A 17,545-nucleotide genomic window follows, 5' to 3' on the forward strand; every position below is an offset into this window, starting at 1 on the left:
TACGTTTAGCGCTGTGAATCTATGTCATCATTCAGATGAAATCTACCTTGATTAATGATCAATAATTCATCTTATTGTTATGACATCCCTAATAATAGTATTTCTAGGAGATATTTTTTCACAACTTCGTACTGAAATTCATTTTTATTCACTTCTTTGGAGAATACGTAGTTCCATTTTAATCCTTCATTTCTTAATAATGATTACTGGACTATTTCCAAGTCAGTCAAATATACAAATGATAAGTACAGTAAATCGCAGAGCCATGCGCCCGTATTCAGAGTATTTTAATTTTAATCGCTGTCCAGCACAGTAATAAATAATATTTAAAATATTAATTATATTATGTATAAAACGATATGCAGTAATAATCATTGTAGAAACTCACACGCGTCTAGACAAATTCACTAATAATTGTTCCTTATATCTAAGCTCACTATAAACCAGTTTTTCAACAGCGTTGAAGTATAAAAATTATTTCATTCAACCAAGGTAGCAAGATGCAATTCAAGCCAGCATGTTTATTTTTACTTTCGTAATTTTACGTGACGAAAACTAAAAATTCAAGAATTAGAGGTACTGAAAACTCTTTTTAATTGCTGTTAAACAGTGTTTCTGACGCTGTTTTCAATAAATAAAACAGTTTTTATTTTATTGTTGGGATGAATTTTTGCTGATCCAGAATCAGTAAAGATTATTCGATGTGGTCATTTCGTCGATAATATTGCACATCATTCGGTCCCTTGGACAACACGGATCTGTAGCTTGTTGCTCTAGTCCCAAAGTATCCATAACTTCCATCGTATCTGTACTGACAGCAAGGCTTGAATCTAGCTCCGAGGTGTCAGGCAGCATCTGCAATGCATGCTGCAATATTTCCTGCACCTAGAGAGAAAGAATTGAAAGAAATTTTAGTCAGTGATATTAGAAGAAACCAAATGTGATGAAAGATAAACCAATGACACGTATAGCATACTTTGTCTAAATGTTTTTGAAATCGCAGAGTGGTTTCTGTCCGCTGTCTACGCTGGAGCTCCATCATAACACGAAGAGTTTCTCTAGCCTGATGCGGCCTAAACTCATTAAGCAAGTGGTGAATATGGATGAACAAAAGGCTCAAGTCCTCGACCTGAAAATACGTCAGGAAAAACCATGAGATTCTTTATTACCGTCAATAACTCCTGGTGTTAAATGTCTCAAGTATGAAGAAAATCAAGGACACACCTTCTCCGCTCTCCTCGGACTGTCGGGACACTGTACCAGCAGATCTATAAGGTCTAAAAAATTGACCAGAAGAGAGTGATTGAGTTTCTTGAGCTCACGACGCCGGTCAAAATGCTGGGGATAAAGCCTCTTGATCCCCTGCGCTTCCAGCGGCCTTATGATGGTGTCGTCGGCGTTGAACATGTTCCCGAACATGGAATAGTTCTCATGATTAGCCGGGGGAGGACGGGGAGCTCTTCCTCTACGCACGTTCTCATCGGTGTACAAGTTGATGTACTGAGTAGGCGGCATGGGCAGCGAGCTGACCTGCGTCGCTTCCGGAGTCGCCATGGTTTAATAAAATAATATCAACGGCGTAGTCGTAAGATTTTATTCCTGTAAAAGAAAAGAGAAGGAACTGAAACGAGTCAGAGGAATTTAAACGTCAGATGAAAAAAAGATGGGTCATGTTAGGCTAGGTTATAACCACGATATCAGCCTCGGTTTAACACCATCAATCGGAGGGTGAAGATAGGCGAGGTGGATCTACTCACGCCATGAAATACGAGTAAAGCAGTGGAAGGCTCGTCGACGAGGCAGTCACTGTGTTTTCAGCGTCTAACAACGCGAGTCGTCACAGCAGAGGAAAAAACAAAAGCAGCGCGGCGGTTAGTGTTCGCCATTTTGTTTTGTTTACATGCCTGCGTAGCGCCGAACATGGAAGATGCCTGGGAATGTTAAATGTTTACGCTTTTTCAAAGTTCATCCAGTTACCTACACAGCGACGTTATTCGACCGTCGGAAAAGCGTCGCTTGCCTCTCGGTGTCGCGGTTGAAACAACTCGGGATTAAATCGCGCTGCCCGAATGTCGAAGTGTAAAATATTCAGACAAGTGGATAAGTGACCAATACAAAACAGTTGAACATCGATGTGTCTCATGACTAACGCCGTAGCGCATTTCCTGTTATCTCGTGAATTTCCGACCGTCTTGCCTAGCCGTCGCTTCGCCCGCGACCGTTTGACAGGTTACCTCCCCCCTCTCCGTACCGCCCGCCGCTAAGCCTCTCTCTGTGTTCCTTTGCATCCACGTGAATTTTTTTTTTCGCATTATACCCCTAACCGAATCCGGCGGGCAGCCACGTTCTCGAGACCGATGCATCGTCTGGCTGTGTGACAAACCGGTGCTGTGAATGGTAAGAGTACTGTGTTGACTACCGATAGTCTTTATTTTATTGTTACACGGTTTCCCGGCTATTTCGACGTCGGCCGAGGCGATTCCGAGGAACTCGGCACCCAAAACGTCAGTATTTTATAACCGCAAATTCCGTGCGCCTTTCCCTATCGCCTATTTTCGAACTGAGCTTCGGTTTCGTTATCAGTACCGTACCCGGTTTAGCTACGCGATGTTCTCGACGCTTTTATACTTTTACTCTATTCCTATTATCGTTCGTAAACCGACTGCATTGTAAAATAATCGCCTCGATTGTTGTACCTGAGCAATTGATGGAATGCAGTGTTTGTAAACAACGAAAAATGAGCCATGCATCGACCATCTCGAAACGGTTTCCTGTTCACAATTTACACACATATTCGATATCAGTTTTACTCCTCTCTTTTATCTGATGGCGTGCCAACAGTTGGTCTCTGTTCATCTTTTCCCTACTTCCCTGTCATCAGCTGTTCAAATTTGTTGAATCCACCATCCGTCAAACACACATTCTTCTTTCAATCAGCTCTCATCCGCCATTCTATTCTCTTCTATTCAACTTCTCGCTATCTTCTTTGTCTTCATATTTTCTCTTCTTCTTTCTTACGCTGTGAACCGAACTACCGAAACTTGTACTCTGCGAATCGGATTTTCTCTTTGTTTCTCCCTTTCTCGACAAGAAGCTCCAACTTTTCTTACTTTCAGATCAACAGATATGTCTAGTAATATTTGAAACACACTGTAGCTATCGCTGGACTGTGATAAATGTCGCAATACTATTTAAATTTTCTTTATAACGCCCAGAATAAGCTTGAAAGAAAAAGAAGTAATATAACGATTACAAAATATCGTCCACTTTCTCAAAAATACATTTCATTAATTTGATGTTTTGCATTTTACAGGGTTTTCTTTTCAGGGATGACGGGGAAGGATGGGAAGGCGGAGGCTAAAGGCGTGGATGGTGTTGTTAAGACAGGATTTATGACAAAGCGCTCTCAAAACAAGAAACGATTTACGCCGATCAACTACAAGCAGCGATGGTTCGTCCTCACCAGGCAATACCTTATATACTATGACAGCGACAGCGAGGTAAGCGAGACGAATCACTTGTTGACACATTTCTTTGATAGATTTCGAGTCGACAGGTCACGCCTGAAATTTCATTACACGACGCGTATTTACATGGCAATTGCTCAGCTGTTGAACAAAATATTATTATTTCTGATCTTCATTCTGTGATCGAATTTGACCAGGTTTCCATTCGCAGGTGCTTGTTATATCTAAGAAATGATTGTTTTTTTTGGAAACTTTTCAAATGAGTATAAACGTATTCTGGAATTGCGGATATCCAGAGATTGCAAAAGTAATCTGCGACCCGGATCAAAAATGAAAATTCGCCGACATATAAGCGTCAGATTATTCATATCCAACTTTGTTGCTGTTGTTATTTTTTTTTTTGGTTATTACAAACCACTCTTTTTTTTCACAACAAGTTTACTAATGGTAGAGACGAATTTCATTCGTACATACATAGGACCTTGTAAAAAAAAGTGTAAATCGTGTAAATTATTCGCAAGGAATTAACAAAGACAATAATAATAATAACGGTGTACAGTAACGAGAAAAATCGATAAATAATAATTTGAAGTTGATCGAACATTTTGAAGTAAAATTACCGTCAAATTCCATGGTATAGAAATTTTGAAATTACACGCATAAGCGATAAAAGCATATTCTTACGCAGGCAACGATGAGTATAACAGCTTGCTACTGTAATCTTTATGCAAACAGGAAATGTGCGGTTCATTAGCGAAGATTACGAACGGAAAAAGAGAGAAAATGTCAGACATCGACTGACATTCATTGACCAAGGCACGAGTTCCACTCGTGTCGGAAATCCTTCATCCGAATCACCGAATGCGAAATCCTAATCAATCGTATAATCGACATTTTTATTTACCCTCCTAAGATCATCGAATTGAGAATAAAGATTTTTTAGTAATGTGCAAGTATTTTAGAGAAGTACGCGATCTCGTGTTAAAGCCTTAAAATCGACTGTTGCGTTTTTTAATAACGTTGACTGAAGATGTGATGCGATAATTCATTGTCTTAAGGGATGCTATTCTCTTGTTGAACTGTATACAGGATGCATCGACGATAGAAAGGATACAGAATTTTCAAAGATGGGAATATCCGATTCGTACGAGAATTATGAAAATGTAGAAAGTGGACGTACAGAAAGAGAAAATATAGAAATGTCAAAACATAGAACAGCTAAATCTAATGTCTGTGTACGATTATACATTTTGGCATTCTATATTCTCTACATTTTTTCACATCTCCATACAGGGACTTTGTACATTTTTAAATCGTGTAAATTAAATTTTCTCCTAGTTTGAAATTCTATATTGTGGCCCTTCCGTGTTTTGATCTTTCTGTTTTCTTATCCCCCGCCAAACTCGTGACAATATTTACGCATCTGTAATTCGTATTAGCTATACAGCTGTATATATCGAAGCGTGCCGCGTAAAAGTGCAAGGCGGTCGCGATATCACGTGTACCTAATAATAATTAGGGGTGCAAAAGGGGCGCAGGCGCCTCCCGCAGAGGGTCGTCGAATACGTCGGCGCCGATCTCCCGATGCCCCTTGGTAAGGCGGTTATTTCCTAGCGGAGAATCAGTCGGTTGTCAGCTACAATTCGATGCGAAACCTCTTCTCTCGCCGCATATTGAACCCTGCGTTGCGTAATCGGAACAAAATTTGAAACACAGCGCGGGCCGGTTTTCCGTGTATCGTCTTCGGAAACGTGCGTCGTGACGAGCCGCGTTTCGCGGTTTTCCTTTAATTTCTCATTTGTTGATTCATTTTTTTTTCTTTCATCTCTATCGTCCTCGTGAATTAACGCATGTGCGAGAAAGAAGACGGAAAAATATTTCAATAGTTAATCCTGGAATTGACATAAAAAAAAAAGAAATCATTCTGCAACATCTCCTTGAGTCTACGTAGCGTTTGCATCCGTGCGGATAAAACTAAACTGTTGTTTGATCAGGTCGCGGTGTGCTTCTGGATAATTAGCTCAAGAAAAGAATTTTTATATTCGTTTCCTTCTTTTCCCCTCTAATTTCATAAAAAAAAAAAAAAAAAAAAAAACCAAGAAGAAATTAAAAAATAATTCTCCGAAAGTCGAAAATCTTTGTTTTTGCATTCACGTGCGGTGAAGGTACATATTCTTCAAGTTTGACTCATCAATCCTCTTCCTCGTCTTCCGTCTTTTCGATAGTTATTATATACATACGTTTCGCGGTGTTATCGGAAAAAATATTTCCTAGACTTCTTCTTCGGCTGCGGCGAACGATCCTGTCTGCAACCGTATTTTCGCCCTTCGGGTTTCAATTAATAACGCTGGAGGTAAGCTGTGCGAAGTCAATTAACTATCATTATTTTATTCCACAGACCGCTGTTGTTTCTCTTCCTCGTTATTTTCACCGCTATTTCTCTCGCCATCGTTATTATTGTCATACCTCAATTCGAAAACTAGAGAATATTCTACGGAAATACGGTTATACGCAACGTCTGGTTTTCCGATAATATTTCTAGAATCGGTGAATGGACGATACAATAATAATGGACGAGTCGAAAATTCAATTTTACAGTAATAGAACGAGTATAAGGCAGACAAGCTCCGGTATCTTGAGTGCTAAACGTTACGAGACGATTAAAATTTTATAACAAGCACTGTGTGAAAAAATTTGGTTTTTTTTCAAGTCTTTTTAAAAGTAACATCATCGTTCTTCCAAAGAATATTCGGGATGTTTGAGATACGATTGCGTTTCCATTCAATCGGTGCTGAATCATTATCTCTATTTACGTGCGTTATTTAGCTGATTTGACATTTGTTTCGGAAATTGTAAATTTTAGACGCGATTTTACAATGTTTGGTTTTTAAATACTGAATGGATCGATTTTGTCAAAAAACGCGAGGGGAAATCGGAAGGAGTCAGAAAATCTGTGAAAAAGTGTGCAAGTTTGTAAATTTAAAATTAACGAAATTAACTTATTTCAAATAGTGGTTCAACCGTTGCGTTTTCAAAGTCTCTTAACACCTTTATTTTTGTCATAATTCAATCCTCGTGGAAAATTGTATTTTTCGCGATTTATGTAAGCCGTTGCTGAAAAAATTGTTGAAGATATTCATTCCTGTCAAGAAAATTTAGAGAGACAAGAGGCAATGATACGTACATATACACCTGAGTATCGTAATTTTTTCTTCCTTTCTTTCGCTTCCTTCCCTCGAGAAATCCGCATCTGGGTTTTAGGAGTTCAAGGTACCCGTATAATACCGATTGGAAAAAGGATTTATGAGATCATGAAAGACCTTAAATCGCTCGTATCGCTTCATCGGCGAATTTCATTCGCAAAATTTTTAAAGTCGCGTCTGCCATGTTTTACGCTCGTCTTCGTACGATTGATAGGAAGAAATTGACGTTACTGTAGTCTGAGGGAAAGTCAGTCGATCAAAAAGAATCCCACTGTTGGCATTACTTCAGGATTTATCAGATGTAAAGTCCGTGTAGAAAAGTTATTGAAGAAAAGAAGATGAAACACACACACAGACGCAGGAAAAAGAAAAAGTAAAATATAAAATAGCGACGAAGAAAAATACAAAAGTAAAGTTCAACTTGGTCGAAGTTCTACATGAGAAAAAAAAAAAAATATCTACTTATCGTGTGCGGAAAAAAAAATGATTGGTACTATATCAAGAAGTTTATACTGTACACTATACGGTGATCTTATAAATTATAGATTAAAAAACATCGTTTCTTGAATAATGAAAGATTCCTACATAACGCGCTTCTGTTTACGAAGTTGCACGCTCTTTATTTTCATTCGCAACACGGTTCATTGTCAGATTAATTATACATTTTCATTCCCCAAATAATCGCTAACCAATTAATTTCCAAAGTAATCAAGAAGAAGCCGTTTGCTCGCAACTTCGTGCAAATTACTTACGTATTTGTGTACCTACTTTCTTACTACACTATATATATTATATACATACACATACATTCATGACGCCCACGCCGTATTACGTAAACGAATATAATACCCTCACTATGCCTCAGGGAATGTAGAAATGTCTAATGAGTCGCAATAATTAGTGACTTTTGTTCCATCATCTTTGACGCGAGTAATAATTATCATCCGATTAAATCTCCGATAATTTTGTATAATACGCGTCATGTGAATTTTTTTCGAATTATCTTCATCGCAGAATTTATGTATAATAATAATAATAATAATAAACAACGCTAATATTGATGTAAATAAAAAAAAGTAGACAAATGGTATATCTAGTTCGGCTAATAGAATTGAATACTACTAAACCTTACAGGAATTATTATTATTTCTATGTACTATGTACATATCCTCAACTCTTTCGAGCTGGATCGTGAAAATTAATTTGAAAAAAGAAGTTAAAAACTCACGAACCTAATAGATAATCCGTTAGAAACAACGTACGTGTGGTAAATTTTGAATTAATAAACTTACGTCTCTGAGTAATAGAGCTTGCAATATTCCCGAACATAATTTGCGTTATCACATGAAGGTGAAGAAACGCTTACGTATAAATCAGTATACGCCCGACGCGATACCGGAAGGATGAAGGACTTTCTGCGCTACCATTAGGGACATTTTTTTTACCAAGGGTTCGCCCCAAAGCGACTGTACGGGATTCGTATACGCGAACGAGAGGAGAGAACGGAGCGTGGAGTCGCCGTCCGATTCACGAAGAACAGGGGGAAAATATATACGAGACGCGGGGGGATGGATGGGAAAACCGCAGGCGGAAGCCTGGTTTATCAAACGGGACACGTAACTGACAATATTTACAGACGACGAAGGAAGGCTGCGAAGAGCGATATGATAACCCGTTTAACCTCGATCATCGCGATCCGATGACGAGGAATCTCCTAACTCGGGTTACAGGATCGCGATTCGACCTAATCTTGCGATTTCAGGCAGAGAGAGAGAGAGAGAGAGAGAGAGAGAGAGAGAGAGAGAGAGAAGAAGAAGAAGAAATTTATACGTCCTGAAAATGGCACGTTTTTATCATCGACTTTTGTCTCGTCTAGTTTCAAATTCACGAAATAACTTGGGAAGCTTGCGGCAGTTAATTTTTAACGTTGAAGAATCTTTAGAAATATTTCAATCCAACGCTATGTAGTGTTATATAATTCTTTAATCTTGACAGAATATATTACGTTCGAAAGTCGTTCCCGATTGTAATTAACGGGCTATCGCGTCGCGTTTAATTAAAAGGTGATATCGGAGAAAAACGAAAAGCGTGCCGAAAGTGAAGAAAAAAGAAAATAATTTATATCTGTAGTATATTGGCGAAAACGTCGATACGAAACGTAATGGCTGGGAAGGCGATAAAAATATATAATAATATCAATAACGTACCGTTTCTTCATCGGACGGTCGCCTCGAACTCTTTTATCCACCTGCTGACGACAGTCGCGGTACTTTTTCCTTCGGGGGAAATCAATCGTCAAGTTATAACCCGACCCCCCTTAGTTATTACAGATATCGAGCAATTGAAGAGGGGAATTACAATAGGCTGTAAGTGCGTGCAAACAAAACCGTTTTTTCTTCACTCCGTTTACAGTTATTCGTCCGAGGACTTGATTTTATTTTTTATCATGTTTCTACTCAAACGGTACTTGAAGCCTTTTTGAATTCTCCTCTTCGATTACATCACGTTCAGGTCCGTTGTATTAATTGACTACGATTGCAAAATATGATATACAACGTTTTATTGCATTAGATATTGTACAAAAATGTTACGATATTTTTATTAATTTGCTTTCCGTCATAGCGATCATTTATTTTATTTAATTAAGACTCGTTAAAAAATCGTTTCCATCATTTAATCAACGAAGATATGATTGGCCAAAAATCAATACTTTTTATTAAGGTCATTACGAGATACTGGTACAATTAGCTTTTATTAAATCATTGTGCTCGTAAGCTGGGAATATATCTTTAAACGTATAAAAAAATGATGTATTTAAATTACAAACAAAAGTTTACGTTAGACTTAGCGATTCTTCGTTTCAAATCGCTTAGAAATTGGTTTTGATTTCACTCTGCGACGGTGTATTTTATTCACAAGTATTATAATATTCTCTACGAAACCATTGAAACAGATTTAATTTTCTCGATAGTTGATTCAATATTTCCATTTACCGATGATGATCTATATCGGTGCAATGTTGTAAAATTGAATATTGCCCGATGCCGTCGTGGTAAATATTAATAATAAAAAAGAAAAACTGTCTCACTCGATTCCCCTTTCGTGGAAAATATGTCTTCCGAATAGAATGAGACATCGTGTACGAACCTGACCAAGTTTCTTTAAAAAATTTTAAAGCAGTTTGATACGAAACAGCGTCTGAATCTTATAAGCTTTTGTTCATGGTTCCATTGTCTTCGCTTCACCTTAGTTTACAGAGAGTTTCGCATTTCGCGATTATAATAATTTGTCAAACAGTAAAAAATCAGCAAAAGGCGTTGACTCTTGGCCTCGTTGACCTACCTCCTCGGTTCGCGTATCAGCGTGTTAATTATTAATTATTATCACGCGTCGATGATATCTTGTATATGATTTTGAAATTTGCCTCACTTTGGAAACGCAGCGACGCAAGGAGCGGGGCCGAATCGCGGTCGAGAGCGTCCACGTGGTCGAGACGGCTCAACTCGGAGGTGGAGTTGCCGACGCTGCCGCCGGCGAACCGGGGAACGCGGGCGGCGGGGGTGGCGTACCCCCGGGGCTGCCCTTCCAGGTTGGATACAGAGAAGCCGGGCAGGAGTACACCCTCTACCTCCTCGCCGCCCGAGACCAGGACAGAGCCGATTGGATACAAACCATACGAGCGGGTGAGTGACGACGATAATTGTTAAACCACCCTTGCAACCCGTTGGTGAAAAGAAACGGACAAACAAAAAGAAAAAACAGAACAACAACCTCACATCCGTCCACCTTTGATACTAGAGTGGTTTTTATCTTGACCTTTCTCGAATTTTGATGTATCCAATCTCCTTCGGAGCTTTTAACCAAGTTTTTATTTATTTGTTTAAAATCAATTTCGAGGGTGTCTCGGTCAAATTTCGAAATAGTCCGAAGTAAGGATCACCCTAATATCTATATTTTATACGACTTTTCTCATCATGTGTACTTTAATATCAAGTGCACTTTTATATGATAGATGATGCAGGTTGAACGACTCACGTTATGGCGGAATTCTGCTAATGAATTTTTTATAAAAATGATTATTTCGTTTTCAAAATTACTTGAAGAAAATCTAATCGAATATCACTTCCTACTTATAAATTTCATATGCACGTACGTTTGACATTATACTGAAAAAAAAACTACAAGCTTATGTCACGTTACAAAAGTGTGGTTGTGTGTATTTGTGGCGATAATTTTGAAAACTAGCTGATCGTGTTATATAAAAACTTTGCCGTAATTTACCCACCACCCTTTACTGTCGAAGCAGAGGTTTAAACAAAAACTGATGATACCGAACCGCAAAGGTTTAAAAAGTTTATCACTAAGGCTATGATCTATAAGTTACGGTTATACGTTTATCGAAAAAAGCTGCCGCGATTACGGAACGAATACTTTTCTTTCCACTGCACTTCGAAGTTCAAGCATCGCGTCATATTCATGACATCACAGGAATCCTTGCACTATTGTGCGTTTTTTTTTTTTTCACATCGAAAAATCCCTGTTGCTTGTCCAATTCGGACAAGCTGTTGTAGATATAGCTCGTTTTATTCGCAAAAATTAATTCTCCACCTAATTTCGCGGATAACTATAACATTAACGCATATTTCGACGGGTCATAAAGTTTATAATTTTTTCCCACCAATTGACGAGTTTAAATTCAATGTCCCAATATCCAGACAGTACAGTATTGACACTTGTATACAAAAAGTTTTCTTGTTATTTCGACAAAATTTAAACCGTTATCGTAACGATACTAATTTTACGTAGGTCGAATTTCTTACTGAGGTTGAAAAAAAAAAAAAAAAAAATGCAATTCTCCCCAGTTTGAACACTTAATCGGTTGTCGACGATACGTATTATCTTCCTACCCATCCCGTTTCCCTTCGCTCCGTTCTATCGTACAGTGTAAGCTATGCACCTCGTACCTAACTGCTCGTTATCGGATTTGCTGCTGCGATGAGCGGATCAAATTTGTGTCAAGTTCGCTGGCGCGTAGCACCGAGTGAACGATTAAACCCGTGACTTTTATCGGACGATTCAGTATAAACGCCGATAAATTCATTACTGTCAAGCATCAATTCATTCGAGGTGCTAGGTTGCAAGCATCCGGTTGACGTCCAGAAGTTTTGTCGTTACGTATAACCTACCCTGTTCCGTTATCTAGAGATGAAATAGGTAATGGAATCGAGCGAGGAGATATTCAGAGCTATGAAGGAAAACGGCGACTCGTCGACAAAAGTTTTTACATTTCGTTGGAAAGAGTATTTATATAAAAAAAAAAAATAAAAAAAAAGACGATTTTTCTCTTCACCACCCCCGCGCGTATAATAGAGAATATTGTGCAAACAAGGATCAACTTTTAGATTGGATATTGTTCGTGCCTGTAGTTAATATGTTATAAAATATACGTACATTGTAGAACTTGCACCTGTTCCTTCGTTCAAGCTGATTAACTTGATATATATATATATTTTATGTATATCGTTGTACCGTTCTATTTGAAACACCATAAATTTTACCAATTTCCCCTCGTGTTTTCGAAAGTAATATGTCCTCACCACGATGTTAATAAGCTGAAACTTTTGCTCTCAAAGACTGCAGGGTTCCCATATGCATGAATACTTGTATGTAATATTAACGTACTTACAAAGTCTACGTTATACTTCGTATGTATATACATATATACACACAACGTACAACTTGCGATTCAAGTTTTTTTTATTACGTACGTCAAAGACACGCCGGTTAATGTTCTTCGTCTATAAAACGTGGCATATTGTCTTGCATTTTTTGCAAATCAAACGGCAATGCCACCGTCGTTTATTTAATGAAAATCAACGAAGTAATCAATTTTTATGTACATAAATGATTACATACCCTATTATACCTTACATATACCATATACAAGCATTGATTTTTACAAAAGCTTTTAATACCACGAGGGGCGGACGTTTGAATGTTTTCCATTAAAGTTCAATTAACTTCCCATAATACGTAATATGGGCGCATTGAAATATTCTCTTTGCCTTCGATAATTCGGTTTCAAATACTATTTTACCTAACAAATGCAGACGTGCAGGTGAATTCATGTGAAAAAACAAACAAACAAATTTGTTTGAAAGGGTTTTCGGATTGCCACAATCTCGGTTTGTTTTTATTCTTCTACCGACGCAGCCGTTTAAGACCGACGTCATCGGTGACGATGTAATACAACGTCCAAGGTTTTAAGGTTGATCTGAAATTTGAGAAGGGAGTCGAGTTTCTTTGGACATTCCGAACTCTTATCTTATCTCCGTATAACGTGTCGAGGGAATTTCTGACGTATGTATCGCGTAGCTACACCGCATCGACTTCCTACTTTCTCCTTCCCTCCTCGACCTTATTCTTACCTTCTTCTTCCTCCATCTTTCCTCCCCTTTCCTCGATGAAGAATAGCCATTTTTCTTCCAAAACCGGGTAAACGATGAAATACTGCATCTTTATCGAGTCGCTCGTTCCGCCTCTCAAGGGCGTAATACTATAATACACTTCCTCTTTAGCCTTTTCCGCTATTTTCCTTTATTTTCTTTTCCATTCTTTTCTCTCCTCAGCTTTTCCTCCACCAACCTACTGTATTATCAAGCTCCGTCACCGTGACACTGATGTATTCGGGTTGTGCATGCGTGCGCCTCGTTGTATACCTAACGACAGTTTTGTACTAAATTCTAAAAAACTCCTCCCGTCATGGGCGTTTGGGTTTATTTTTTTTTAACGTTCTACAGCGATAAAAAGACGAAATATAAATTACGACGTCAGAGTTTTTTTTTTTTTTTTCTCTCGAAATACTAATACGCACGATTTTCACTCGGGTATACGTATTAAAAACTTTTATATACGCCAACATTGTCAATGTTGAAAATGTTGTATAATTTTTTCCAAAGCTTTTACGTTATACGTATATGTAGATATGTAGGTATATATACCTTGGTGTATACTTTGGGAATTTCACACATGCGCACACTGACGAAACACGCCGTGGCATATAAGGTAATTGGACGCTGCTTGACCTGACCTGATTTTATTTTACATATTTGTTTTCCTCGACGCCGCTGTCATATTTTTCCATCATACGTATACTCGATCACTTCGCAAATTTTATAAACAACATTCGGAAAGTAGGTTATGATACCTGAAAATTTGCATTAAAAAAAAAAAAAAAGAAAAAAGACCTGTCGCAAACATTCAACCGCATAAAATTGAAGGAATCATCATTATTATTATGACACGTTGTAGTTCGCGATGATAATTTGGATGTCACGCATGGCTTGGAAAAATGCTTATATATAATTATTACGCATCGGTGAAAAACCATCGATTCGTTATCGCGTGGCAATCTTTTGCAGCGCTTGTTAATTTCGACAAACAATTAATTCAGACTCACTCGACCCTAAAACCACGAAATTTCGGCTAATCGTTAGCTCGCTTCCTTTGGGGGAGGAATTCATTCCCAGCGGATATACGGAACCGCGTCAATGCGGTCTCACGGTATTTTGGCGCGAAGAGGCGATGGGATTTTTATAGCATCACTTCGGAGCGAGGAGAAGAAAAAAGTTAAAAAAATTAAAAGAAGAGTAAAATTAAACTCTTGGCCATTTTATCTCCATCGGTTTAAATTCTAATGCAATCTTTTCCCTGCTTTTTCCTTTTACTTTTTCCTACAACTTTTTTTTTTTGTCAATTTAGGTTTTCTGTTTTATGTTTCTTAATATAATGTAAACTTTTCTGTATTTGCTCACAGTTTGCATAATTGGAAATTTATATAAGTAGAGAAATTCAGATAATGGTATGTATCTTTCGTATAATTTAGTGATTTTACAAAGCACAAACTTGGGTGGAAACCCTGGCTCCGTTATTCCATTGTTCGCGCATTTATAACACTGGGAATTTGGAATCCTTTCCACAGGGGCGAATCCAAGGGACAAATTTAGTTCCATTCGGGCAGCATGGCGGTGGTGGAAAACCGTTGCGAAATCCTCTTTCCTCGCTCGAAATCTCTGCTTGCCCAGTTTAATCTCCGATCAAAGCAGCTTCGACGCTGCCCGTACTTTCTGTGCTTTTTTGATTATACAAAGACCGTTTCACTCCCACCTTGAAAATCCACGTATTACGTGTCTTATACACGAATCATCTAGGGAATTAAACCATCCCTCAGCGAATGCACGAGTTGCGTTTCACCTCCTATCGGACATCGAAAACTTACCCGATTTTCAACCGATTGCAAAAAAATTTATTTAAAATATGACTCATCTTTCCCGCGGTAAAATTTTTACTCGGAATCGTGTAACGTTTTGCGAAACAGGAGGGTAGAAATGAAGGATCGGTTCTTTATTTTACCGATCGATGTGCGTTACCGCCGATAAAATTACGGGAAGAAAACGACCGAAGTGAAATCGGATAAAGCAAGTATAGCCGTGAGGATAGTTTCGCGTAAGTTGGTCGCAACCGTCGCAACTATTCGATCCGCGATAGGTATTATACAGGACGATGGTATCTTATAACGTTTGTTTATCCAACGTTGGGCGATCCTCGGGAGATTTCGTTGCCTTATCGTTGGATATAGATAGACGTAGAGACGACTTGCCTGATTTTGGTAAAGAGTCGATAAGTTGTATATACGTATACGGGAACGGTAGAGACGTAGGAAAAGGATCTCGACGATTCAAACTCCTCCTATTTATTCCGTACTACATATATGTACGTATAACCGAGTTGTTCAACTCCTAGACGGCAGTTACGTACGTAACCGAATGTTGCATCGAAAACTGTACGCCACCAGCCCCGTGATCGGATTCTCGATTCGTACCCACTTACGTAGGTGTACGTGTGTAGGTATGCATATGCCTATAAGTATGCAAAGAAGGCACAGCCGACGTCGAAACCTCCGACAATCTTACGAAACTACGACCCAGTCCCCTCGATATTTACGATTCATATTCCGGCCAACGATCGAAGCTTTTACAAACACTTGGGAAGAATCCTGAATATTTGGAAACTGCTTGTATTTTGATATATCGACAAATCTTGCCTCGTATTCATGTAATGTATACAAGGGACGGCAAATTGTCGAGGGGGGGGGGATGACATTTTTCCATGTACGAAGTACGCAACGCATCTATAAATTTTCCTTAATCCTTTCCGCAGCTCGTAAGTATGTAATATTTATGTATATTTTTTATACACCTCTTGACGACATTCTGTTTAACATAGTCGTGGAAAAAGGGTAGTGAAAAAAAAAAAGAATGGGAGAAGAGTTATAGAAAAAGAGAACTATGCGAGAGAGCGAAGTCGAGGATATGATACAATGTTCGAATCTAATTTAACTATAAAAAATTAATTACCGCGAAGCGAAGCTTTACTAGCCAATTATAAATTTAAGCTGAATTAAATCTCGGTTTAGTTCACTTTCGCTAAGTTTTATATCCAGCTCGCGGTGAAACTGCGCATAAAAACTTGATAAATCAGGGCGGCTGCGGGACCGGCGTTATTCGAAGGCGTCTCCGTTCACCCGGAATCGAGGGTTTGGTAAAGTGAATATTTTAAAACTACTACTAAAGGACGGTTTTAATGGTATAAGTTGGGGAAATAGTTCCGTATATCAAGTTTTCTATAATTCTATAATATACCTCGGGTAAATTGAGTCTGCAAGATCAAGTGAACCGAGGCGAAGCTCCGACCGAAGTTTCGAGCCACTGCCGCTGCCGCTGCCGCTGATGCTGATGCTGCCGGGCTTTCGGAGCTTTTCACGTTGTCTTATAGCGTCGGAAATTATAACCTCTCCCCTAGCTACCGGATATATGTATAGGCAAGGGTCGTCAAATATAAACGAGACGTAAAGTGAAACGATTGACGGGCTTTTGTGCCGCCGCTAATATCGTTCATATTCGCTAAAATTCTCGTACCGTGGCAGAAATTTCTGTTATAACGCAGATACGGATTTGTCGTGAAGAATATATTCAATGGAATCGTTTTTCAGCTCAAAGCTTTCGCAAAGCTTTTTCTCTCCAATTAGCGGCTGTAACTGTCGCAAATGTCAAGAGTAAAAATATTTTTATAAATGAAAATGAAAAAAGAAAGAAAATACATTTCATTGCACAGATAAAGACGAGCTTTCGTCCCGTGAAAACATCGGTTCACTTTCGCCTTTCGAATTCTATTTCTCGCGGAACCCCTTGAAGAAAGAAATTCATAAATAAAAGAAAAAAATTAGTTTCGTTTAAATAAGTACATATACGTTAATTGTCTTTGATTCGAATCATCGAATTTGCATCGTTTTTTTTTTCCAACTGTGTGCGGAACTATGTTAGGTCTAAAGATTTAGCCGAGCTACGAAATTTCTAGTTCAACAAAGCGACACGCGCGAAATTGTTGGCAAATTATTATACAGTTAGTCAAATATACCCGCCCTTCTTGTAAACAACTTATTGTAAAAAAAAAAAAAAAAACTGCTCAACCAAAAGCAACGACAGTCGATTCGGAGTGATTAAACTCTACGATGAAAGAAAACGTTTCAAGTACCAATCTATAAAAAGAATTTACTCTGGTGGGGGTGACAAAGAAACGCTTCCACGCTGCAGCTTTTTGTATACCTGCACGATGTTTAGAAAGTAAAAAAATTGACACATTTTATGTTTAAGCCTCATAATATATTGAACCGTCAACGTTAAGTGCTCGAAACTATTCGAGGCAGTATAAAGTACGTTATACAGCTAGCGTATAGGCCGTACATAGGAGCTGTAGTTGGAACTTTAACACCCATCCATCCGTCCGTCCATTCATCCGATCGTCAAAGCTTTGCAG

At 38.5% G+C, this 17,545-nt stretch overlaps 2 protein-coding genes across 4 annotated transcripts in view; one reads left to right on the plus strand and one right to left on the minus strand.

Moving 5' to 3' along the window:
* Window positions 1-125: 125 nt before the first annotated feature.
* LOC107219991 (mediator of RNA polymerase II transcription subunit 7) lies at window positions 126-2,114 on the minus strand. Of its 2 annotated transcripts, none has more exons than XM_046743813.1 (4): window positions 1,716-2,114; window positions 1,225-1,599; window positions 977-1,129; window positions 126-885 (listed from the first exon to the last, which is right to left on the minus strand). In XM_046743813.1, the coding sequence occupies exons 2-4, from the start codon at window positions 1,552-1,554 to the stop codon at window positions 685-687; spliced, it is 684 nt and encodes a 227-aa protein (XP_046599769.1). In that variant the 5' UTR covers window positions 1,555-1,599; window positions 1,716-2,114; the 3' UTR covers window positions 126-684. The 2 variants fall into 2 exon arrangements, with proteins under 2 accessions (XP_046599769.1, XP_015513859.1); XM_015658373.2 differs by having other exon boundaries at window positions 1,758-2,113.
* Window positions 2,115-2,242: 128 nt separating this feature from the next.
* Window positions 2,243-17,545, plus strand: part of LOC107219989 (tyrosine-protein kinase Btk29A) — a 153,865-nt gene continuing 138,562 nt past the window's right edge. The window contains exons 1-3 of one of the 2 annotated variants that reach the window (XM_046743808.1): window positions 2,243-2,397; window positions 3,314-3,500; window positions 10,113-10,353. In XM_046743808.1, the coding sequence (XP_046599764.1) occupies window positions 3,330-3,500; window positions 10,113-10,353 (412 nt within the window). In that variant the 5' untranslated portion in view covers window positions 2,243-2,397; window positions 3,314-3,329. Of the gene's footprint in view, window positions 2,398-2,426; window positions 2,505-3,313; window positions 3,501-10,112; window positions 10,354-17,545 lie in introns of those variants that run through there. The other variant, XM_046743809.1, reaches the window with a different exon arrangement.

Source organism: Neodiprion lecontei, chromosome 6 (assembly GCF_021901455.1).
Source record: "Neodiprion lecontei isolate iyNeoLeco1 chromosome 6, iyNeoLeco1.1, whole genome shotgun sequence".
Lineage (NCBI taxonomy): Eukaryota > Metazoa > Arthropoda > Insecta > Hymenoptera > Diprionidae > Neodiprion > Neodiprion lecontei.

Bases quoted from the DNA above. Each gene is read 5' to 3' on its own strand.
- LOC107219991 (XM_046743813.1), bottom strand. From the start codon at position 1,554: ATGGCGACTCCGGAAGCGACGCAGGTCAGCTCGCTGCCCATGCCGCCT. The intron at 1,130-1,224 runs GTGTGTCCTTGA...ACGTATTTTCAG, and splicing joins GTCCGAGGAGAGCGGAGAAG to GTCGAGGACTTGAGCCTTTT. The intron at 886-976 runs GTATGCTATACG...CTTTCTCTCTAG, and splicing joins TTCAAAAACATTTAGACAAA to GTGCAGGAAATATTGCAGCA.